The sequence below is a fragment of the Microcaecilia unicolor genome, chromosome 8 (genome assembly GCF_901765095.1).
Source record: "Microcaecilia unicolor chromosome 8, aMicUni1.1, whole genome shotgun sequence".
In the NCBI taxonomy this organism is placed as follows: Eukaryota; Metazoa; Chordata; class Amphibia; order Gymnophiona; family Siphonopidae; genus Microcaecilia; species Microcaecilia unicolor.
The window spans coordinates 169,091,154-169,117,470 of NC_044038.1; the positions used below are offsets into that span (position 1 = coordinate 169,091,154).

A 26,317-nucleotide genomic window follows, 5' to 3' on the forward strand; every position below is an offset into this window, starting at 1 on the left:
AGAAGCAGAGACCTTGGAAAGAGGGAAGAGACCTTCAATGCAATGCAGAGGTTGTGAATTCTGCTTTTTCCCTTTCTGTTCATCCAGCATCACCTTTCCCCCCTCTCTCTTCACAGCTTCTCATCCCCCCCCCCCCCCCAAAAAAAAAGGACATTAGAGCACTTACTGAGTTTCAAGATACAGTTATGAAGTGATTTGCTCACATATTTCTTAGTAGTTCATAAGGAAGGGCAGCTAGAAAATTTTTGTGGGTGTTTTCTGTGGGGGGAAGGGGTTTTTCATTTTTCAGTGCACCTTAGTAAAAGGACCCCTTAATGATTTACATCCTGAATCGGTGTGTGTTAGTGAATACTTTATAGAATTACCCTCTTATGTGTGCTTCGTTTATATTATACTAAGACGTTACTGCTCTCTCAATCCAAACTCCGTTTTACTGGGATTCTGAGGCATTTAGATGTTGCAAGTTCTACAATCAACATACTCACATTATTTTGGTTACATTAACAGCTCCACCTAATCCTTAGAGGCAGGAAAACTTGTTTCCAGATGAAAACCCTCTTACATAATATTTCTGTTTGCATTTTTTTTTCACTTTGTCTGGAAATTAAGGAAGAAACAATGGTGAGGGATTATTTTTCATTTTTAACCTACTTTCAGAACAAAAAGAAAGCTTATGAGATTGCTCTGTGTGTGTGGGTACATGCATGTGTGTGTGAGAAAGAGAGAGAGAGAACAGGCATTTGTGCTTGTGTATCTGAGTGTTTATGTGAGTGTGTATATGTATGTATGTGTGTAAGTGAATGTGTGTTTCTGCGTGTGTGCGTACTTGCATGTGTGTGTGCATACGTGTGTGTGTGTGAGTGAGAGAGAGAGAGAGAACAGGCATTTGTGCTTGTGTAGCTGAGTGTTTTATGTGAGTTTGTGTATATGTATATGTAAGTGCATGTGTATTTCTGCGTGTGTGTGTGTGTTTATGTGCACATGTGGAAGACTGTGTGTGTGTATGTGTTTATATGCACGTGTGCAAAACCATGTGTGTTGTGCTTCTAATCCTCACCAGATTTTCAAGACCTCTCAGAAAGAATACGTAGATTCTGACCAGGGTGTATTTTTCTGGCCCACACATATACATGGTGTGTGCAGACATGCATATCTATGAAAGTCTGCTTCTTATCTGTTCCCTTCTCCACTACTGCCAACTCCAGACTTCGCGCCTTCTGTCTCGCTGCACCCTACGCCTGGAATAAACTTCCTGAGCCCCTACGTCTTGCCCCATCCTTGGCCACCTTTAAATCTAGACTGAAAGCCCACCTCTTTAACATTGCTTTTGACTCGTAACCACTTGTAACCACTCGCCTCCACCTACCCTCCTCTCTTCCTTCCCGTTCACATTAATTGTTTTGTCTATTAGATTGTAAGCTCTTTGAGCAGGGACTGTCTTTCTTCTATGTTTGTGCAGCGCTGCGTATGCCTTGTAGCGCTATAGAAATGCTAAATAGTAGTAGTAGTAGTAGTAGGATGGCACTTCTTGTCTTTTAATTAATATTTGAAATCTAGTAATGAAAAGAATTACACTGACAAGAGCTGCCATATCAAAAAAATACCTATTAGCTAAATAATTGGTCATTATGGAGTTGATAATCAAAGTATTTTAACCAGGCAGGACAGGCCTATGCAGGGCTCTCCGCTAATATTCAGTCAGTCTTAAGCGGTTTGTGTAACCGCTAAAGCCATAGCCGGCTGTTCTGTCAGCAGTTTAGGGGTGGAATCAGTACTTAACCACCTAAGGGGTCCTTTTACTAAGGTGCTCTGAAAAATGGCCTGCGGTAGTGTAAGTGCGTGTTTTGGGTCCACGCAGATCCATTTTTCAGCTCGCCTGCAAAAAATGGATGTGCGGCAAAATCAAAATTGGCGCGTGTCCGTTCTGGGTCTGAGACCTTACCGCCAGCCATTGACCTAACTGTAAGGTCTCACCCGGTAACCGGGAGGTAATGACCTATGTGCATCAAATGCCACTCACTTGGCATGTGTAGCGGATGTTCACCAGAAAATAAAAATTATTTTTCAGATGCGCGTATCGGACGCACACCAAAAATGAAATTACAGCAAGAACCACATGGTAGCTGGGCGGTAACTCCATTTTGGCGCACACTAGGCATGTGTAGACACTTATGCGACTTAGTAAAAGGGCCTCTGTTAACTGGACAGATTGAGCTGCATAATACAGAGTCTTGTCCTTATGTGGTGTAGCATAGGTGCTTAAATGCTAAATTTTGCACCTACCACATAAGAGATAACTGGCTGCATAATCTCAGACAGGGCCCAGCACTGAACACTTGAGTTTAACAGCAGCATAACTAAAAACATTATCATTGCTTTTACTAGGATTTAATTTGTTTATCTCAAGTTTACCTCATTGTTCTGTGTATTACACTGACATTTAATACAATGTAAGTTCTTCATATCAAGCTATACTTGTTATAAACTGCATTGGATTAATTTCTTCGTAAAGGTGGTTAATAAATCCTAACAAATAAATAAATCTATGCCAACCATAGTGTCACAAGCAAATCTGGGTTTCTGATCATTAAAAGTAGAAAAAATGACCACACAGCACAAAACTCATACCCCCCAATAATCGGCTGTCAGCGGATTTTAAACGCTTACCTTTGCTGGCTAGATTAGCCCCCAATATTCAGTGCCAGGCCATTTCCAGACACTGGTGCTGACTATTGGGGCCTAATTTTGGGCAGGCTGGCCATCGGAGCTTATGCAGGCCCAGCCGATATTCAGGCAGGGCCCACCCAAGACAGTTATGCGAGCCCCGGCTGAATATTTGCCAGAACCCGATTAAGCTTCAGTGGCCAGCCATCCTGAAATTAGCCCCAAATATGTAGTGTCAGAACCCAAACCACCAAGGACATCAGGTAGAACCCAGGGGACCTACCTACACCTCGGGGGTGGGGGGTTCGTTCTGAGGGGGGAGGAGAGTGGCTTTTTTCCCATGACCTGGGGGGGAGCGGGGAGGAGAGGGGCTGTTTGGGAGGCTGGAAGGGGATCGGGGGGGGGGGGGGGGGCTTTCCTGGACCAAATTAGTTATGCAGTCCCGGCTGATATTCAGTGCCAGGGCTGCATAACTAAGTGGGTTGATTGAGGACAGCCTCTGACCTGTCCTAAATTAACCTGCTTAGCTATGTGAGTGCCAGCACCAGCATAACCTCAGGCTCCTCCCTAATGCCAACCCCCAGCATCGCCCCTGACCTGCCCATTTTTTTTAGGGCCAGTCAGAGGTAATATTCAGCCATCGCCCTGTTTAGTTCTTCTGAATATCAGGGCTTAGATGGCTCAGAGCCTTTCCTGCCCATTTACATCACTTTGAATAACAGAGGGATTGTGTTGTTCAAAAATAACCTGATAACCAGATCCAGGGCTGGCCCATCTATTAGGTAAGACTATGCAGTCACCTTGGGCAGTACCTTCTGAGGGGCAACTAAGAGCTACAGCAGCCGGGGGGGGGGGGGGGGGGGACCTCAAAGAACCATCAGCACATATTGTGACATGCAATTATATAGAATGTTGAGTGACAATCATAATTGTTGAGTTTAATTTTTTTTTTTTTTTAACTTGAGAAATGTCTGCAGGTTAGGGGCCTGAAAATTAATTGAGAGGTGCGGGGTATGGCTGAGGACTTGCTTAGGGTGCCCACACCACCTTTGCACCAGTTCTGACCAGTTCTTCAAGATTCAAAGTCTGACACCTAGGCAGCACCACTGCCTGAATAGCAAACTAGTACAGAAGAGAAGCGACAGTTATTAAAAAACTCTGTGTTCTAATTGTCGAGGTTGTTTACTGTTTCCAGCCTGCATGGCATTATGGTTGTTACTGACCCACTCTCTACATCAAAGCCTGAAACTGTCAATTATCTCTTCAAAGGAAGCCTGCAGAAAAATCACTGTCCTGTTACCATGGTTAACTCCTTTCTGTAGCAAAATTTGAAAACCAAAAGAGGCAAAGCAAAGGTCTTGTCCAAAAAATAGTACAAACATTCAAAGAATTGGTCAAGCCACACATTTAACTTAGCCTTTTACACTTAATCTTATTGAGAAGGGGGAGGTAAGCACACAGTTTTAGTGGTCCTTTTACTAAGGTGCGCCAAAAAATGGCCTGTGCTGGTGTAGGCACTTGTATTGGACGCGCGCAGGTTCATTTTTCAGCGCGCCTGCAAAAAAGGCCTTTTTTTCTGAAAATGGACGTGCGGCAAAATAAAAATCAGCGCGTGTCCATCTTGGGCATGAGACATTACCACCACCCACTGACATAGCGGTAAGATCTCACGTGTTAACTAGGCGGTAATCGTCAGCATGCATACACTGACGATTATCACCCGGTTAGTGCCACGTGGTATCAAACATATAAACGGCGAGTGACCGTACTCACTCGCAAATGTGCAGTAGAGACTTCCCTCTCTGCCCCGCCCCCGCGTCAATACGTGATGAGGGGGGCGGGACAGAGAGGGAAGTCTCTACTGGCATGCTGCAGACGTCGGAACCGCTCCCCCTCCCCCCTCCCCTGGAGCCGCCGCCGCCGCCCCTCCACCCGGCCCGAGCAGCACTGTAAACTTACATTACCACGCAGCAGCAGGCACATCAGCAAAGCTGCCGTCGGGCTTCCTTCTCTGCCTTTGTCCCACCCTCGCCGACGTTACGTCACATGAGGGCGGGACACAGACAGAGAAGGAAGCCCGCCCTGACGGCAGTTTTGCTGATGAGCCTGCTGCTGCGTGCTGATGTAAGTTTACAGTGCTGCTCGGGCCGGGTGGAGGGGCGGCGGCGGCGACTCCGGGGGAGGCGGGGAGGCACCGACCTCGGGGGGGGGGCTCGGAAACCCCCCCCATTCCAAAAGTAGCCCATTTTCACGGGCTCAACGGCTAATAAAATATAAATTATCTTCTGCCACGCATTTTAAACGCACATCAAAATTAGAATTACCGCCCGGGGCACGTGGTAGCTGGGCAGTAGTTCTAATTAGACGTATGTTGTACGTGCGTAAGCGCCTATGCATCTTAGTAAAAGGGCCCCTTAATAAGGTATGCACCTGACCAACTGAGCTAATTGCACACCATTTGAAAAGTGAATGCAAAAATGGATGACAAGTGCATGAACCAGCTGTCAACATTAGTTTTTGACTCCAGTTGGAAAATGGAGCCTTCCATTCCAGCCCTGGAAAGGATCAATCATCTTCCTCTGACTCAGCTGCAAGCAGGTACAGGGGACCTTTTACGAAGCCGCATAGGCACTAACACGCGCTCAACTCATGCCAACTTGGAGTTACCGCCCTGCTACCGTGTGGCCCTTGCGGTAATTTCTTTTTTTATGCCCGTCCGAAAATTAATTTTTAATTTCTGACGCATGTCAGCTATGCACGTCAAGTGGCATTCTACAGATGTAGGTCGTTACCACCAAGTTAACGTATGATACCTTACTGCTAAGTCAATGGCTGCCGGTAAGGTCTAAGACCCAAAATAGAAACGCGGCAATTTTTATTTTGCCACATGTCCATTTTCAGCAAAAATTTAAAAAGGCATTTTCTGCAGATGTGCTGAAAAATTGATCTGACCGCACCCAAAACCCGCGCCTACACTACCGCAGGCCATTTTTCATTGCACCTTAGTAAAAGGACCCCACAGTGCCTTGCAAAATTCTTCACATGCTTTACATTTTTCACATTCTGCTGCCTAAAAAATGCTGTTCAAAATGCATTAAAGTAGGAATTTGTTTCATTTATCTATAGAACCTATCATACATTTTCAATATGAAAGAACAATTACAAAAATATTCAAAGAGAAATTACAAATAAGAAACCAAAAATCTTGATTTCTTAAGTCTTTACGCCCTTTGTCTTTGCAAACCCAACTTAGTACCAGTTCCAAAAATTACCCTAATACGGGCCTTAAGTTAAATAGACCTTGCCAGTATTGTATGCCTATTGTATGAACTGAATTTGAAGCAAAGGTCTAAATATGTCAAACACAGATCTGCTAAACAAATGCTCGATGAGGTATGAATATTGTATATCACCTCGTGTGAAGATTTTGTTAATTGCTTATCACAAGATGTGAAAAATCAACGTTTGCAAATTTAAAGCAAACAATGATATAGGTTCCCTTATTTTATTGGTTTTCATTTTTTATAGAGGGGTTCCTTTACTAAGTATCGATAAGCCCAACACGGGCTTACCGCTCACTATTCCCGAACTACTGTTGGGCTACCGCAGGAACCCAGCAGTAGTTCCCACCCCCTGCATACGCCATTTCTGGCGCTACAAAAATATCTTCTATTTTTGTAGCACTGATACTTACCCGGCGGTAATCAGGCAGGACTGCACGCTACTCAGTTACCACCAGGTTAGCGCAGGAGTCCTTACCCCACCTCAGTGGGTGGCGGTAAGTTCTCTCCCCTGAAATGGCCGCGTGGCAAGTGGTTCACTTACCACATGGCCATTTCTTGTCCTCAGAAAAAGATAGATCCGATCCACACACCTTTTTTTGTTCAAAAACAATGTAATCAGTGAATCACACATGCACACTCAGAAACACTGCGTGTCTGCATTTATACTTGTAACGAGAGGAAAAACCTCATACTACCGTTGCCACTTGGTTGCTTTTAACCGAAAAAGTAATACTGGCGCACAGTGAAAAGTAATCATGGGTAAAAACCTCTCGTCTGTCTAATTTTGATATAATAATCCAAATCCACTTATCTTTTATCAATGCTCCATTGCTCCGTGGATACTCTTCAATGAGAGTGAGGTCCCAACGGACCCGTTTCACTGTCGCTTCATCAAGGGTCCTCACCATACAACCGTGGGGGCCTGGGAGCCGCAAGCCGTTAATGAATTAAGATAAGTGGATTTGGATTATTATATCAGAATTAGATAGGTGAGAGGTTGTTACCCATGATTACTTTTTATTTTTTCGGTTAAAAGCAACCAAGTGGCAACAGTAGTATGAGGTTTTTCCTCTCATTACAAGTATAAATGCAGACACGCAGTGTTTCTGAGTGTGCATGTGTGATTCACTCATAAAAAGATAGCCTTTTACCCGCTAGCACAGGCCCCCTTTTACCACAGCTTGGTAAAAGGATCCCAGAGTGCCTTAAAACAGGTTAGATAAATGCAAACTTGCAAAATAAACACTATCACACAAAACATACTACTACTACTACTATAAATCATTTCTATAGCGCTACCAGTCGTACGCAGCGCTTCACAAATGAACATGAACAAAAGACAGTCCCTGCTCAAAAGAGCTTACAATCTAAATCAGGACAGACACACGGGACCAATAAGGGTAAGACAGACAGACAGACAGAAGGACACATAGGGAAAGGGACTATTGAAGAGAGGAAGACAAGAAAAGGTTACAAGCAATTGACTCAAAAGCAGCATCAAACAGGTAGGCCTTTAGCCGGGATTTGAAGGCGGCCAGGGATGGAGCTAGTCGTAACAGCTCAGGAAGCCCATTCCAGGCATAAGGTGCGGCGAGACAAAAGGTACGGAGTCTGGAGTTAGCGATGGAGAAGGGTGCAATTAGGAGAGATTTGCCTAGTGAACGGAGTCCTATCACTGGGACACTTTATCACTGAGACAGTTCATCGCTGAGACACTTCATCACTGAGACATTTCATCACGTGGACAAATCATCACTGGGACATTTCATCACTGAGACACTTTATCACTTGGATATTTCATCACTGAGACATTTCATCACTGTAGGCCGGGGCATCTCCGTGAATGATTTTATGAACTAATGTGCAGATCTTGAACGTGATACATTCTTTAAGTTGTAGCCAGTGTAGCTTTTCTCTTAGTGGTTTTGCAGTTTCGTATTTTGTTTTTCCAATATGAGTCTGGCTGCAGTGTTCCGGGCTGTTTGGAGTTTCTCGATGATTTGTTCTTTGCAGCCAGCATAGAGTGCATTGCAGTAATCGAGATGACTCAGCACCATAGACTGTACCAGGTTGCGAAAAATGGCTCTTGGGAAGAATGGTTTTACTCTTTTAAGTTTCCACATTGAGTGGAACATCTTCTTAGTTGTGTTCTTCACATGTGAGATTTCGATCGATGGTAACTCCAAGGATTTTCAGGGTGTCTGACACTGGAAGGGAAAAGTTTGGTGTGGTTATAGTGGTGAATGTACTTATGTTATGTTCAAATTAAAAGTTTGAATCTAAAATGACCCCCAATAACTTAGGATGATCGTCAATTGATAGCACCTCTAGATCCAGATTTTTCCTAAGCAATAGATTATATGCTCCAAACCACACTATTTTCATTTTGAACCTGCTTAGCTTTAAAAAATGATCATTCACCCAACAATCTGACTTAGCTATTACATCTTTTATCAATATCAAGGTATCTTCACACTTCTCCAATGCTGTACACAGTTTGACCCTTTTACTAAGATGTGGTAGGTCTACTGCAAGTCTACCATGCGCTGAAAGAGTACTACCACGGGATATGCTGAGGCAGTACACGCTAATCCTGCACTAGAAAATATATTTATTTATTTATTGGGATTTATTAACCGCCTTTATGAAGAGATTCACCCAAGGCAGTGTACAGTAGGTAGAGTTTAACATCAAACTTACAATTTTGTTAACAGCATAACAATAGTAAAATGACCAAGTATAAACATAAATACAATGAAAGAGGAAAAGCTGAAAATAGCAAATTGGAACCTAATAATAAGACCACGAAACAGGATCAAAAATATACACATTTAACAGCACTGAAATTCAAATAACAGAGACATAATATGATGCAAGCATAATAGTGATGGAATATCTAATAAGCACACAATTAAAACATTCAAATGACATTGCTATGATACTAATGCTTTTCTACAGTACAGTTTACCATATAGCCGAGAGGCCAAATGCAGATATATAGATGGGGACAAGATGTGTGACACAGAGTCAGTTGGGATAAATAAATGGGTGGCTAAACTAAAGGCAAGTTTCTTTGTACAGTTAATCAAGATATAAGGAACTGGTCTAAGATACAGCGTGTGTAGCAAGTTAGTCCAGGTACAGAATGGGTGTTTAGTCAGTCACCCTATTTTACAGCATGGGAGTCTGGTGGCAGAGAGTAAGTAGTAATGGCCACACGCTAATGGGGAAATTAGCACATGACCATGTTAAAAATGTTGAAGGTGGCCACTTTTCAGCCACGCTAGAAAGTGGCTGGAGCATACAGCAAACCCATGTGCTACTATCAGGATCAGCCACTTTCTAGCATGCTTTAGTAAAAGGATCTCAGAACAAAGATATCATCCGCATATGAGGGAACCGATACTCCTAGCATTGACAATGCATCTCCTATCTTACTTAAATTAATATTGAACAGAGTTGGTGAGAGAGGGGAACTTTGCTTTCCCTTCTCCCACAAAATAGCTAATGGGATCCCCTAGCTCAGCCGACACCAGCTAAACAAATCTAGAGTCCCAGTCATCTGAGAATAATAAATGCACAGCAGTTAGCAAGCATAGAAACTAGCTCTGTGGGTGCTTGAGCCCCCCTCCCCCCAATATTAAACAAATTCCTTGACTGTGTCCAGGGAGAGGTGATTTCCATTGGGTTTAGCACCCTCAATAATTTTGAAAAGTTGACTCTTCAAGCTGCTGTTTCTGGCTCTGCTAAATGGGGTTGGGCTGTTGCTTGCAATAAATGCAGTCTGCTGGTAATACTGCACCTTCTTCTTAAAGATTATGGGTGGCATGCGATGAAGCTACAAAGTAGTGAATTTAATATGAATCAGAGAAAAGTTTTCTTCACTCAACGTGTAATTAAACTCTGGAGTTCGTTGCCAGAGAATGTGGTAAAGGAAAGGTGGTTAGCTTAGCAGGGTTTTTAAAAATGTCTGGATGGTTTCCTAAAGAAAAAGTCCATAGACTGTTATTAAATTGACGTGGGGAAAATCCACTGCTTATTTCTGGGATCATCAGCATAAAATGTATTGAACTTTTTTGGGATCTTACCATGTATTTGTGACCTGGATTGGCCACTGTTGGAAACAGGAAGCTGGGCTTGATGGACATGTGATCTGTCCCAGTGTGGCACGTACTTATGTACTTATGAGGCAATTCTGTAAAGTGGCATCTAACTAATAATTGTCACCCAGGCCCCGCCATTATCAGCTAAGGCTTAGGAAGCTTGCATGGACCTCCATGCCCTGCCACGAGTCAAAAAGACCCAAAATGATAATCTTCATTTTAACGGCCTGGTAAAATTAAGGTTCAGCCACACAAATTAGCTTGGGTGTACTGCTAACTGCAACAGCCGTGAAGGCTCTTGGACTTTGATCTAATGACATTCATTTGGAAGGAAAATAGTCCAAATGAAACTGACACAAAAAATGTTCTGGCTGCCCATCCCTACTGCTAGCATGTTGCGTTCTGGCAGGCTAACTGAGTATGCTCATAGTGCCTGTATCAGCCACTTGAAAGTTGAAAAGCTGCCTCTGACCGCCCTGCTTCTTCACTTCTCAGCTAAATTCAGCTTTGGATTTCTTCAGCTGGTGAAACTTGAGGATCACTGCCAGCTACAGCAATGGTGCACCCAGCTGCTGGGGTGGGGGTGGGGTGGAGTTCCTTGAAAAGTAGCCCAGACCTATCCCTGACTATCCCCCTGAGCCTCAGTCTGGTTTCTTAATTACAATGAAACCTTTTTCAGAATGCACATTTTCCTCTTTGTGTATATAGAATTTAAAATTAAAATTGTGTTTTGAATAAAACCCATCATTTCAACCTATAAAAGGTGTATGTTGAAGCTGTGATTAGTAACATGGTAACATAGTAAATGATGGCAGATAAAGACCTGTACGGTCCATCCAGTCTGCCCAACAAGATAAACTTATTTTACATGGTATGTATACCTGAGTTTGATTTGTCCTTGCCATTCTCAGGGCACAGACCGTAGAAGTCTGCTCAGCACTGTTCTTGTACAAAGTTCTGGAGCGTCGAAGCCCCTTAAAATTTACACTCCAGCCTTAATAAATTTAACTAACAATACATTTTCTGATGAGCTTTCAAAGGTAACACTTCCTCATCAGATCAGAAAAAAATCATCGAAAAGCTGATCAAAAAATGTATTTAGTCCAATAAAAAAGGCATCATCTTATTTTCTTTTCTCTGTTTTATTTTATTTTATTTTATTTCTATTGATTGTTGATTGATTTATTGCATTTGTATCCCACATTTTCCCACCTCTTTGCAGGCTCAATGTGGCTTTATCTTTAAAAGTGGACTAGCACGTCTACCACATCCAGGGCTTTTTTGAGGGGGTACTTGAGGGTACTGAGTACCGGCACCTTTTCCATTGTCTACTAAAATTGACCTATGGACCGCAAGTTTTAATGAAATTGCTCAGGCTCTACACACCAATTCTGCCTTGTCATAGATTCTGTGGCTGGTTACAGGGGGCCTGGCCATTGTGGGGTGGGTCCATCAGTGATCACCCCACTCCTGAAGGGTGGACTAACATTTGAGTACCAGCACCCCTTTTTGCCAGAAAAAAAACACTGACCACATCACGCAACTTGGAGGAAGAAATCGTCTATACTTTGCCCCCATACGAGGCGTCTGATTCTTTCCTGTTTGTAAATATAGTGAAGATGTTCAGTCATTAAATCACTCAGTTTAGACGGAAGCAGCCAGGTTCCCTTCCCCTCCCCTGTGGTTGGAGAAATGACTGTGAGTCGTTCAGTTGCTATGCATATTAATGAGCGTATACCGGGGGCAGTGAGGATCGCTTTAAAGGAAGACTAGAAGCCAGGACAGCCAAGGGAGCAGCAGCATCTGACAGACCTGCTTGGGACCTGAGGTAGCCTTGAAGCCCTGGTTTTACAGAAAGAGCAACTTGTCAAAAAGCAATCTGAAGGGACATCTCTCAGGGCTAGCCATGAGGAGACTGATAGGAGCTGCATTGGTGCTGCTCGTCGTAATTTGCTCAGTCAGCGTGCAAGGTGAGCAAACGCGTTCTGAGAATCACCAGGATCTTTTTTTCCGTTCGACTTTTTCGATTTGTCACACCATTTCGTTTACGTTAGACTTTCTCTGAAAGGAGTTCGGTCGACCTTACTTTCATAAACTTTGCAAGGGCAGAGTCTTTCTCGAGTTGGCACTTTGAACCGAACGAGCTGAAATGTTAAGCCTGCTCAGTGGGTTTGGGGGTTCGAGATCGGGGCGAACTTAAAACACAAGTGCTTTCTTTGTATTAACTTCGTATTTGTGCAATCCTAAAACTAAATAAAAACTTTTGAGCTTAAAAAAAAAGTGCTCCCTGCAAGTTCTGATTGAAGTGACTTTGCAGCTTTCCAGTTTTGTCCTGCGCTAACGTGTGAGCACTGGTAAAGCTTATGTCAGAAAGCATAGATTTAGAAGTTGTAGATCGTGTTTTAAATCGTACTTTTAAGATTTAGATATAATACAAATGAGAAGTCGCCTGTGATTTTGTTGTTTGCTATTGCTGTTTTAGGATTTTAGTTAGTGATACTTTATTTAGATCCATTTTTTGCCGATATTCATTTATTTCTTATATACCACCTGCAAGGCATGAAAGCTGTGTAACATTCAGGTACAGGGTTCACAATCTGAGTTTGTACCCGAGGAAATACAGGGTTAAGTTACTCGCCCAAGATCACAAGGAGCTGCGGTTAGGATTTGAACTGGACTCCACTCCGGTTTAAAAAGTGTGGCAATCAGTGCCTTATGGATGACAAAAACCAAACCCCCTAAAACAGTCTCTCTTCTACAGGATCCAAATGCAAATGTTCCAGGAAGGGACCGAAGATAAGATATACAGATGTGCAGAAACTGGAAATCAAGCCAAAATATCCCCACTGCCAAGAAAAAATGGTCATGTATGTAATCAGTCTTCTGCTTTTGGCTTTTATATACCACATCCTTATCTTCAAGATATGTCAATGCTATAGCTTGCACCTGCTAAAACGGACTTTCATTCTCGCTTAACATTTTATATTACTCGTTACAAATAATTGCATTTGTTTCTACAACCTGTCTTGTCCTGGATTTGGTCACAGAATGACCTACTTTTATGGTCCCACAATGCACCGAAAAAAAAATGATTTCTCTCTCTGTCAGCAGAGACAGAATACATCTGCCGATAAGAAATAACTGAGGCATTGTGTTGAGAAGTTACTTCTGCTGTGGTTATATCATCTAAACTGCAAGTTTACTAGACTGATTTTCAACCAAGTTTCTCTTTGGAGTTTTCAGGAGAGCAGTAGCTAGTCAGAAGTTTTATTTTTCCCCTTGGGGATGTGTGTGGGCTGGGAGAAAGACATCTGTTATTGTTTGAACAGTGGGCATAATTGGCAAGAGAGAAAGAGAGCGAGAGAGCTGTTCCATAAATATTACTTTATCTCAACTAAGACAGCTGTAGCAAAAAAAAAAAAAAAAAAACATGGTTAACCCTTAAGGTTCCGTTCAAGAATGAGTTTGTTTGGTGGCAAAGTGAATATGAGGAGACCATCTTAAGAGCCAAAATATATCTGTATTTGCTCAGAGAAAATTCTTGCGCCCTGCAGTTAGCACATAGTCCACCGGATTCTATATAGCGTGACCTAAGTTGCGTGCGCAAATCCAATCGTATTCTGGATTTGCACGTGCAACTTAATTACTTTACTTAACAAGCCAATCAGCACCAATAATTGCCACTTAACAAGCAATTATTGATACTAATTGGCATTAGTTAGAATTTATGTGCAGAACAGTCTAAGCATATTCTGTAATGTGATGTACGTAAATTCTAAGTCGCATAGCTGAAAAGGGGCGTGGCCATGGTTGTGGAATGGGCGGGTCATGGGTGTTTCTAAAATCTATGCACGTTGTTATAGAATACACCCAGTCCATGCGTAATTTAGGCGACATCATTTACACCAAGTTTTACTTGATGTAATTGCCCGCAACTAAATTTAGTCATGCGGAAAGGTGCTCGGCATATTCTATAAACCCCACAGAAACTTAGGCTTATTCTATAAGCCTAAGCATATTTGGTTCAGCACTGATTTTTAGGCATGATATATAGAATCTAGTCCAGTATGGATAGACACTCAGACATTGTTTTCACCCTCTTGCATTAGTAAGAACTATATATTCAATTACTTAACAACAAAAACTAGTTTTCCATTTGCAAGCTGATTAAATGTCATCCTAATTGGAATACCTGTTTATAAACATAGTTCATAGTATAAACAACTGTATTTAACTTGCTGAACCCCTGAACATTTAGGATGTGACCAAAGAACCTATAAATTCAGACATTTGCTAAAAGCAAATTAATTTGCCTATTATATGCAAACAGATAAACCCAAGGTATGAATATTCAAAATGATTTAACCAGACAGGAAGACTCCTGTTCAATTAAATTGTCTTGGCCAGTTCTGCACTGGTATTAACAAGACAATATCACTAAATATCAGCTGTGACCACTGCAGCTCTAGCTGGTTAGTGTGGGGGGTCCAAGGTTTGAGTTGGACAAAGCAAAGACTGATCCAGTTATCAGTGATTTTTAATGTGTTGAGTAAGTAAGCCCACAGCTGTGGCTTTTAAACTGCTGACCACTACCCCCAACCTGAATATGGAGGAGGAAGTTTACAGAAGGAACATTAGTATTTTTCTTGTTGGTCTAGACCAGGGGTTCTCAAACCTGTCCTTGGGACACACCTAACCAGTCAGGTTTTCTGGATATCCACCATGAATATGCATGAGATGGATTTGCATAAATAGAGGTAGTGCATGCAAATTTAACTTGTGTATATTCATTGTAGATGTCCCAAAAATCTGACTGGCTAAGTGTGTCCCAAGGGTTGGATTGAGAACCCCTGATCTAGACCAATACACAATATACAGCAGTCAGCAATTTTTAAAACACCAGCCAGTGATGCTGCTACTCTCACTGATGCTAATGATACTCAGACCAGTACCAAGATAAACTTACCCAGACAATTACCCAGTTAGTGGAACAGTACTGCCACTAACCAGATTAATGCCAGCTTGGCCATGTTCTGCCTCTGGACCACCCTGGCACCACCCACATAGAACTGAGGCAGTCTGTCCAGATTTACAGCTCCACTATCCAGATAGCACCCCCTGAAAATCCGAATATGGACCCAGTGAGCAGGACGTTTCCAGATAGGTGACATTCCTACCCAGATAAGTCCAGTTGAATATTGATCCTAAAGAATATAAACAGATTGCTAAGGCTTGAAGCGCTCAGGTTGGTTATGCTTTGGTACAGAGCAGTGGGTTTCAACCCAGTCCTCAGGGACCACCTGACCAGTCGGATTTTCAAGATAGCCACAATGAATATGCAGGGGAGATATTTGCATGCAACAGAGGAAGTGCAACTAATACATGTCAGGCATAGTCATTGCGGATATCCTGAACACCCAACTGGCCAAGTGGTCCATGAGGACTGGGTTGAAAACCACTGATTTAGAGCATGGAGGGGGGGGGGTCTTGAAGGCATGGTGATATTGTAAGTGCAGATAAAAAGGCACTTCTTGTTGTAAGCTGCAGGGGAAAGTGTTATATGAACTGCATTGGGTCTGACAAAATAGGATTTTGTTTTTATTAGTAAGAATTAAGTACATGCATGCAGTAGCTCATATGTGGTTTCTTAAGGCACCTTAAAAACTTTAATGCACACAAAATTGATTTAATATGCATTAACATATAAATTCACAAGTGGATAACTGATTTCAGTACATTAACAAAAGTTGGGGGACGTGCCAAACTTTCTGAAAATGATCTGGAATGTTTTGCCTGCATGCATCCTTTGTAAGAATTCTGCAACAATGACTTTCAAAAATGAGAAGAGTTTATTTCTGAAGGTATTTCCCTGTGTAAAAGAGAATCAAAAAGCAGAAAGCGACACGCAAATTTGGCCAAGGTGCCTTTTTATCTTGACCGTCTATGCAATCATCTCCTTAAAGTTGGAAAACCACTAATGAAGCCCACTCAGTACTAATGGAGAAAAAGGACCTCAATAAAGAAATGTGACCCCTTAACAAAATCAGGACCCCATAAATTAGCAAACATCACTGGTCCTAAAAAAAACTCCATTAACGTAAAAAGTGCTCTTTCAAAATTCCAAACAGAAAGAACTGTTAATCTTCAATCCACAGTTATATCAAATAATATCAAATGCATATTATCTCAATCAAATAACTGTATAAAGCTTCAAACGCGCTCTTATCTTCAAAAGTAGGTTTACATCCAAAACATCGTGAACTTCCAGCACTGCAATGGTAGTCTAAGAACTAGTTGCAAATTCAAATCACAGAGCCGTTTTCAATCAATCGACATAGCTACTGTATTTTGGGCACTTAGGGTTCCTTTTACGAAGCGGAGGTAAGCCCAATGCAGGCTTAGCACATGCTAATCTGGAACCTCCGCCGTCCCAACGTGAGCAGCGGCAGTAGATCCAGCCCAGCGCATTTCATTTGCCGCACTAGGGAAAATAGCTATTTTCTAGCAGTTAGCTTAGTGGGGTTTTAAAAAGGTTTGGCTAGCTTCCTAAAAGAAAAGTCCGTAAGCCATTATTAAAATGGACTTGGGAAAATCCACTGCTTATTTCTGGGATAAGCAGCATAAAATGTATTGTACTGTTTTGGGATCTTGCCAGATACTTGTGACCTGGATTGGCCACTGTTGGAAACAGGATACTTGGGCTTGATGGACCTTCGGTCTGTCCCAGTATGGCAACACTTATGTACTTATGCGCTAACCAGGCAGTAATCAGGCAGTGCCACACACTACCTGGTTAATGCCAGGTTAGCACAGGAGTCCATACCACCACCTCAGTGGGTGGCGGTAAGTGCTCCCCCATGCATGGCCACGTGGTAAGAGCAATCTTACTGCAAAGCCATTGCTATTTTCAGGCATTGTTACCTGCTGTGCTGTGCTGTGCACTAGTGTAGGGCCATTTTTACCGCAGCTTAGTAAAAAGACCACTTAGAGAGCTGTGTTAGCTGTTTAATGTGGTAGTAGCACACTACTGAGCTAACAGCACCTTAACAGTAATTCCCGCATGTGTAATCCCCTTTAAGGTAGAACATAGAACAGAATTGATTATGTCCAGCTCAGGATGTGTACAATTCTGGTAATACTTTAGAAAAGGATCTGCCAATGTAGAGTCTTTTCTAAACTGCATGCAGGTGTGCATGTGTATCTGCCTACACGTGGACAGGAGCAGCCATTTTACAAAGATACATGTTTATTTATTTATTAGGATTTATTTACCGCCTTTTTGAAGGAATTCACTCAAGGCTGTGTACAGTAAGAATAAATCAAACATAAGCAATACAGCAGTAAAAATATTCAAATAGCAATGCAAAGTATGGCATAGTATACTGTTCACTTGACTGTTCACTTTGTCATCCATGTTATATATCTATTACCAATTGTATCTTTACTCTGAAATGGCATAAGTCATGACAGAAAATTGTAAGCCACATTGAGCCTGCAAATAGGTGGGAAAATGTGGGATATAAATGCAATAAATAATAATAACAACACAATACGTAATGACATTTTAATTGACAGTGCAGGGTATAAGCAAAGATGGAACATATAGATAGGTAAGAGAGTAAGAGGGGTTAGAAAGTAAGGTGACTGATTTAAAGAAAGGTGCACATGAGGTAAGAGTGATGGTTAAATGTTATCTCAGTGGATAAACATGTCCTGCTGCAGTATGTGCAGCCTGTGTCATTCCTTGTGTGTGTGAGTGAAACTAAGAAGTTAGTTACTTCTTCCATTAAAGGCCTGGTTGAAGAGACAAGCTTTCACCTGCTTCCTGAAGTAGAGATGTTGGATAAATGCTTAATTTTTATAAAGTATGAAATGTTTCCTGTTTATTTATCTGAAATTTTAGACTGACCAATTACCACAAGTGTGCAAATCCAGGACAACTCAACCAAGTGCTTGTTCAACTCTAGAATATTCATAGAAAATGAGGAGTATTTTCTAAACCCCAGACTTGTTAGTTTATGATCCTTTTTATCACCTCTCCTGCATACATCTTGTATGTATTTAATATATTAGTCATCATATTTGTTACATTCATAATCTCTTTGGAATCCATGTTCAGGCAACCTAAGCAATAATGAATCACCAAATTGCCAAGAGACTTAAACAAAATCCAGTCAAGGAGTTGTAAAGCTTTGTAAGCTTAATCATTTAAAACCATAAGGTTAGCAAAGATAATATTATGTGCTTTGGTTGTCCTATAATAATGGTTCCTGTTATGTTTTAGTGGAGCCATGCAGAACACATCGAGATTTCAAGGCCAGCAGTTTAATTGCGTATCTTCAATTTCAGTGTAACAGTGCAGAAAATGTCGAGATTTCGAGGCCAGCAGTACTGCCTACATCCCAAGCTCCACAGTACCAAGAGGTTGGTCAAATGGTACACATTATGGAAGGAGAAATGGAAGTAAGTGATCAACTATGGCTGAGGTTTATTGCATGTCCTGGCTAAACGTCCCATGAAAGCACAGAAACACACATGCTGACAAGACAGCGTCCACTCAGTTTGTCCATTTTTACCTACCCACTGTGCTGTTACCAGTCTTACTCAAGGTCTTTTTTTAGCTTTATTCTATGGATGGGCAATCCAAAAATTGTGCTTTCGTTTCATTCCCCTGTGCTATTTGTAGCATTGTTCGTTTTGGTTTGGTTTGGTTAATCTTCATTGTTGTTTGGCAGGCAGTGGTTAAAAGTGCATGCTGTTTCAAGAGAGTGTGCCCTCTTTCCAGAATAGCTTGTGCATGCACAATGGCTCATGCATGCACAAGGGTTCATGCACACTATTGGCAAATAGTGCACACTCTTTGAAAGTAGTGCACATTGTTTGCACAAAATTCACACTACTAGCAGAGAACAAATAAATGCAAAATGTTTGTTTCTACTGCTCGTTTTTGCTTATTAATTTTATTTATTTATTTAGGATTTATTTACTACCTTTTTGAAAGAATTCACTCAAGGCGGTGTACAGTAAGAATAAATCAAACATGAGCAAAAGACAATTACAGCAGTAAAATATTCAAGTAACAATACAAAGTATGGCATAGTTAAATGTTTTGAATATTGGGGAAGGGGACAGAACTGGAAAAATTAACAAAATATCGAAACCTGACAACAGAAATGGTAAAATTAATGACATAATCACACCTGCAGAGCAAAACAACGCATATTGGAGAAAAAAGTGAGATGTTTGCTCTGCAGGTGTTTTCGGAGGAGGCTGGAGCCATTGATGAGAGCCCATTAAGGGGTTGTCCAAATATTTGGTACCCTGGGCTTATGAGGCTTTATTTGTTTAAAATATAATAACTTATATAGTGAAATATTGTCTTTAGAGATGTGAGGCCAATATCGTGAGTTTAGAGCAAATAGTGTGATTAGTTTCTTGAAGAATTGCTCTCTAGCAGATTTTTGAATATTTGAAAGGCTAATGACATGCAATGACATGGAATATGTTGTAGACATTTCCCATGTCATTGGAAGAAACAGTCTGTCCCTACTGTCCTCATGTCTGCTTGAATTCCACCGCTTGATTCTTACTGTCTCTACTGGAAATGTCTTCCAGATGTCCACCACCTCTTGAACTAGAGAAAAGACCCAAAGCTCATATACAGTAATGCCTTTAGATAAATCCTATGTTGTTCCCACTGAAGGCATAACATCTGCACAGAATCTGTGATATAGGGTCCCCTCAAGTAAGTTTATTTCATGAATTAGGGAAAAACTAAGTAAACTGAATGGGCCAACTGGTCTTTATTTACTATACTACAATATAAAGGTGGCTAATTAACAGAGAACGTGCTAGCGTAATTCCAAAGAATCAGTTCAAAGAAAGGTAAATTTTATACCAAAGCAGAAAGATAATTAAGCAAACCTATGTAATCAGGATACATTTCAGAGCACAAACTGATATATTTATTGATATTTTACACCCCAATTGTCTCTGTCTTTTACCAATCGCATTCACGCTTTACCACTGCGAGGAATATGCTAACGGGATCTAAAATAGATCTGGACATATATAGAATTCCTGCTCTTGTTGGCAGTCAGCACTGATTTGTCAACTCAGCATACTTGCATCACTAATGATAATTCAAAACATGAGGCAGTCCTTTGCTGACAGCTTCAGTTGCGTGCAACGAGATTTTCCCCGGAGGCCCTTTTATAAACCAAGCCATCAACCTGCAAAAAAAAGTACAAACTTGCCAGCAGCAGGATTCTTTTGTAGGTGTAAAATATCACGTCTGCATTAACATAGGTATTAGCAGATGATCAAAGCGCTTGTTTTCATCTGGAATTCATCTTTCTGCAAACCACTGCCAACATGATTGCAAAATATATGTTTTTTTTTTAATACACAAAATGAGTGTCTGGGAATTCTATTGCATATCAGGCTTCCTGTAGCATAAACAGGCGACTGACTGTGGGCCGCTCCATTAGTTAGAGATAAAAAGTGGCACCGAATCAACTCTGTGCTTGAGCTAGAACCAGAAATGAAAATTAATGGATGCCATATTAAGGACTGAAGCCCAGGAATTCAGGGATATACAGTATCAAAAGGTTCTTCAATTGTTACCATGCTCTTTCTCTTTTATCTCTGGGTCTCCTGTTCTCATATCAGGGGCGTAGCCACGGGGGGCCATGGAGGCCTGGGCCCACGCAAATTTCATCCGGGCCCCTGGTTTGGCTAGCGAGGGTCCCCAAGCCCCGCCAGCCGAAGCCTTCTTCAGTGCAGGTCTTCGGCGCAGCCGCACTCACTGCCTGCCCCCTGCTCTTCTTTCTTCTTGCTCCTCCTATGTGCGCTGACACCTACTCTTCTTTCTTCTTGCTTCTCCTGTATACGCTGATGCTGAGCGTCATCGTGCACAGGAGGAGCAAGAAGAAAGAAGAGCAGGGGGCAGGCAGCGAACGTGGCTGCGCTGGAGACCGGCGCTGAAGAAGGCTTCAGCTGGCGGGGGTTGGGAACCCCCTCCAGCAAAGGTATTTGTTTGTGAGGCGAGGCAGTGGGGGGCGAGGAAGCGAGGCAAGGCAATGGGGGGTAAAGTGGTGGGGGGCGGCACTCAAAATGTGCCCCCAACCTCAGGATCTGGCCCCCTCCCTCCGTGAGGTCTGGCTATGCCCTTGTCTCATATGTGTTAGAAGTTAATTCCCAGCGTTTCACAGTATGGCTGATACCAAAAACAGAAACAGCACATATTAATTGATAATTTGACACAATATAATGAAGAGTACATTGGCATGTATTAATTCAGTTCAGTACAATCTGGCACTGGCGCTATTGGCTGCTGTGCTGTACCAGGCTGAATAACTGTCATAATGAACTGCAGAAACATTCATAATAATAATAATAATAATAATAATAATAATAATAATAATAATGATAATATTAAGAGAAAATGAAAAAAAATGAGATTTTATGGACCAAAAGTTGAAACATAACACACCCAATATAGTAACCATAAACAATACTGTGATTTTCATCAACATTGCGGTACCAGGAGACACATAAATTAAAGACAAAGGGTACGATATTCAGACTGCAGGAAGTAGCCGAGGTGCCTCAAGCGGTCAGTGCTGAGCCCAGATATTCAATGACTGGCCATTTCCAGTGACTGGCGTTGAATATCCGGTTAATTTTTCGCTGGTTCCAATTTAACTAGCCAAGCTGATATTCAACACTGGCTGGTTAAGTAGGAACCAGCCAAAGATAGGCCTGCTATTTGCGTGGTCAAATGTGGCAGCCAAACTTAGGGCCCCTTTACGAAGTGGCAGTAAGCCCAATGCGGGCGTACTGCTCGCTAAACAGGAAGTACCACCGGGCTACTGCAGCAGCCTGGTGGTACTTCCCACCCCTAGTGTGTCATTGTATCCGGCACTACAAAAATATATTGATTTTTGTAGTGTCGAAGGTACCCAATGGCAATCGGTTACTGCCGGGTTAGTGCGGGAGCCCTTACCGCCACCTCAATGGGTGGTGGTAAGTGCTCCCCCCCAAAAATGGCCGTGCGGCAATTGCTTTACTTGCCATGCAGCCATGTTCTACAGGAAAGAGAGACTTCCCTTTTACCCACTGCAGTAAAAGGGGGCCTCAGCATGCATGAAAAACACATGCCAACGCCCGCACAGGCCCCCTTTTGCCGCAGCTTGGTAAAAGGGGCCCTTAGACGGCAATGCACCAAAAAACGGCAGATAGACAGTTATATCATGCAATATAACCAGCTATCTGCTAGATGCTAACCAGCAATATTGAGTGGGAAACAACCAGCTGTCTCTTGCTGAATATCACCAGATAGCCGGCCACGTACCATTTAACTGGCCAGGTGCTGTTCCTGGCTAGTTATATGGTTTGAATATTAGGTGGAATTGGAAAAATTAACAAAATATTGAGACCTGGCAATAGAAATGGTAAGATTCTGGAACAAACCTTGTCGGGTTATCCTTATTGTTGTAAGAGCGTTAGGCAGTGTTATGCCAAGGCTGGACACATTTCTACAAACCTTTGCATTTCAGATTTGATACCAGTGGACTTACGGAAAACAGTCTTGCTGGGTTCAAGCTACATTTCACAACAATACCTGGATAATTCCTTAGCTTCTGGATGAAGCCAATATTCAGCACATAACCGTCTAAGTTAAGTGGCCAAATCAGACCGCGTAAAACTAATGTGGTGTTGGTTAGGCAGTTAAGTGCTGACTATCGCATTTAACCACATAAGAGATAACCAGCTGAATAAACCCAGATAATCAATGCCTGCAGCAGCTAAAAAAAAGCCACTCACCACCGCCGACTGAATATCTTCTTCGAAATACCTTGATGTGAACACCTTGTTGCTTTTTTCCTTCTTTACAGAGTTTACACAGAGTGAAAAACGAGCACACAGAGAAGAAAGAATACAGATGGCAGCCTTTAATGGATGGACTTCACAGACAAAGGCTTCTCTTTCTCAGACACAAGACTTCATATGCTATTGTACAGCACTTTTTATTGAGGGTCAGTTTTTACATTTTATAGCCAAGGTTTTTAGAGTTCATAACAGTCTCGAACATTCAAGGTTGTGCTATTGTCTGCTTAGTACTGAAACTGGGAAGATGTGTGTTGTATATTAATAAGACCCTGTGTGTGGGTGTGTGTGTGTGTATGACACTTGTAATGCACATGGGCTTTCTAAAGCTCAACAGAGAAAACAATCAGGCTGATATTCAGCCCATGGCAGTCGATGATCCTGTAAGCGCTGACTGCTGAGGGTAGAATATGACCTGCATGTGAAATGCTGGGGCCTAGTCCAGGCATTTGCATTGGATATCCGGATCTTGGTCAGTCACTAGAAGTCATCTGGATGCTGTTCAATATTCAGGTGGCACCCCCATATCTGGCCAGACAAAATCAGGACAGCCTTTTTTACCCAGGCACTTGTTAACGGTCTGAAAAATGTCGCTAATTGGGTAAATCCCTGTCCCACCCAGACTCCGCCAGCAGGCTGCCTTGGCACTAACAAGATGGTATTGCCACACTTCCAGTTATGTGTTGCTGAAAATCTGGAGATCATCTAGCCAGAGCAATTAATCTGGACAGGAGTCTTTCCAGCCCTTTAAACTTTTAAAGATATTAACAAAAAGTTTTCATTCCTATTTGATTGCCCTACTTAGTAAGATTCTGGTACTAAGGTTAAGACTCAACTGATATCAGGTTCATGCTGATGTTATGAACTCATATTTTCCATAAGATCCTACTAACAGGTATCATATGAGGTATAACAAGGAGTATTGCACCTTTCTCACGCGCACACTCTCTTTCACTTTCTACGCCAACAAAATCAATAAAGCAAAGCAGGCATGAAACTTGAATTCAAGGGCCACAACTTTACTAAGAAAGTACCATGTGACCACATCTGAGTCAGCCAAACTATATATAAGGCCACTCCCCCTTCAACACATGGGCAGCCCAACAAGATAGACTATACTTCAGACCAGTCTAGATTTTTCAGGCCACCATCGAACCAACCAAAATAGAGTGGGTCACAAAGAACAGAATTCTACAAACACAAACATTTTATTGGGTCCTTTTGAATAAAATTCTTCATCCTCTTTTACATGGCAACTATTTTTCAGTTTGTTTGGTGGATTGATTTAAGGTGTTTGGATTGGATCATTCTCATCACTACACTTTTAGAGTGACACCATCAAAGAAATCTCAACTTCATCAGGTAACCGCACCCAGTTATTCCAAAATCATCAATTACAACAGCCCCTCCTCCACATACGATTGTACCATTGATGTGTCACAGACTTCCAGAATTGTCCGCTACCAGCCAGGGTCCATACTTCCCAGAACAAGTAATGGTTCAGGTATCCCACATCCACAACATTTCTAAGAACAAGCGATAGGAAACTAAGGGGCCCTTTTACAAAGGTGCAGGAGGGCAAATGCACAGGTAGCATGCGCCCAATCGGAACTACTGCTAGAGTAGCACATGCGCTCGGTTGTATTTCCAAGTTTGGATGCACCGAATGCCATGGTAGAAAATAATTTTCTATTTTCTACCATGGGAGGTGTTCCCAGCGGTAACCAGCAGCATGCCAACGTTGGCATGTGCTGCATGGTTACCATGTGGGTAGCACATGAGCCCTTACCACTAGGTAAGTGGCTGATGGTGAGGGCTCAAGGACATAAATAGGTAAGCACTAGTTTTAATATTAGCGCAGGCCCATTTCCCGGCCCATTAAAAAATATCCTTTATCCCAGCAACAGTAAATATAATTTGGCCCATCGCACGCCTAAAGGTTGCACCCACACTACCGCATGCCACTTTTTACCGTGGCTTTGTAAAAGGACCCCTAACAGCAATAATACCAGATGGGAGGCCAGGCTACATGTATTTCTAGCAAACAAATTTGAACTTTCCCTTTTGGCGAAAAACCGGGAAGACAGCATTAAGCAAGCAAAATATATGAATTTGAAATATTTTCTAGAGTCCCAGGGATGCACTGTAGGACTTTAAAAGCAATAATACAGATTTATTTTCACTGTAATTTTTTTAAACGTAAAATCAGTGCAGTCCTGTTTTTAAAAAAAGTAAATCCTAATTCTATGTTTCTTTGTAAATACATGAGAAGTTTTGTAATTATTGTGTATGCTGCTAAATTATCATGTATTTAAATGTTTATTTAGAATATTTGCATGCAGGCTTCATATTTCTTTTTATAATAAATGGAAAACTAAGCAATAAAATATGGCAGAAAAATCAACATTTGTTTCAACTATTAGCGTACTTTTAAAAACGTATCTGAATAGATCTATTTATTTTTTTCTTTATCTTATTTTGAAATACTTATATCCTGCACAATCTCCAAATCTGAGGGGGTCATAACAGTATGCACGCAAAAAAATGATATAACAAATACTAATTTTAAAAAATAATAATCTAAAATTGTAAAAAATTCTGATCATGTTTAACATCTGATTGTGCTGTCTAAGGGGTTCTTTAACCAAGCTGCAGTAAGCACTAGTACATGGTTACCACTGCTTAAAAGGGCTTACCGCAGAGCATGCATGGGATCGTCGTACATTCAGGGAGTAACATACACAAACCACATGGTAAAAAATTATTTTTATGTTTAGTGTGGAAGGAGTGTGCCTGGGGGCAGAGAGTGAGCATGTCTGTGGTAACCGGCACAGATACATTGCCACGCGCTAGACATTTAGCATGTGAGCTCTTATTGTCTTCAAAATAGGTGGCGGTAAGGGCTCACTCGCTAATGGTCAGACACTGATGGGAAAATTAGCATGTGGCCATTAATTCAAAAAATAGAAAAAGCAGCCATTTTACCCATTCAGCAAAAATGGCCTTAGCGTGCCGCAATGACCCCTGTAAGGACGCACTAAGGCCACTTTTTACTGCAGTTTGGTAAAATAGCCCCAAAGTAAGGGCAACAGAGGGTTAAGTGACTTGCCCAGGGTCAGAAGGAGCTGCAGTGGAAATTTAACCAAATTGCCCAGGATCAAGGTCTGCTGCACTAACCACACTAGGCTACTCCTCCACCCCATGCCACTAAAAATCAGCACTCAATGATATTCTATGAATGGTGCTCCAGGATGCGCTCTCTTTACTGAACAGCGCTGAACGCCAAATTCCAAGTGCAACTTTGGGCACTGATTATGCCAGCTGAAACCTGGTGTAAATCCTGGTGCACAAGTTGGGTGTGGATTCCTGCTATTC

General features: G+C 41.9%; 1 protein-coding gene and 1 long non-coding RNA gene across 2 annotated transcripts; both read left to right on the forward strand.

Moving 5' to 3' along the window:
- The first annotated feature begins 673 nt into the window (after nucleotides 1-673).
- On the forward strand, nucleotides 674-25,397 carry LOC115475561. The gene is made up of 2 exons (XR_003943065.1): nucleotides 674-706; nucleotides 23,212-25,397. It is a non-coding gene; the product is annotated as an uncharacterized LOC115475561 (long non-coding RNA).
- Nucleotides 11,833-24,939, forward strand: CXCL14 (C-X-C motif chemokine ligand 14). Its single transcript, XM_030211369.1, has 4 exons — nucleotides 11,833-12,021; nucleotides 12,813-12,918; nucleotides 18,401-18,514; nucleotides 22,951-24,939. The coding sequence occupies exons 1-4, from the start codon at nucleotides 11,958-11,960 to the stop codon at nucleotides 22,964-22,966; spliced, it is 300 nt and encodes a 99-aa protein (XP_030067229.1). The 5' UTR covers nucleotides 11,833-11,957; the 3' UTR covers nucleotides 22,967-24,939.
- Nucleotides 25,398-26,317: the final 920 nt, after the last annotated feature.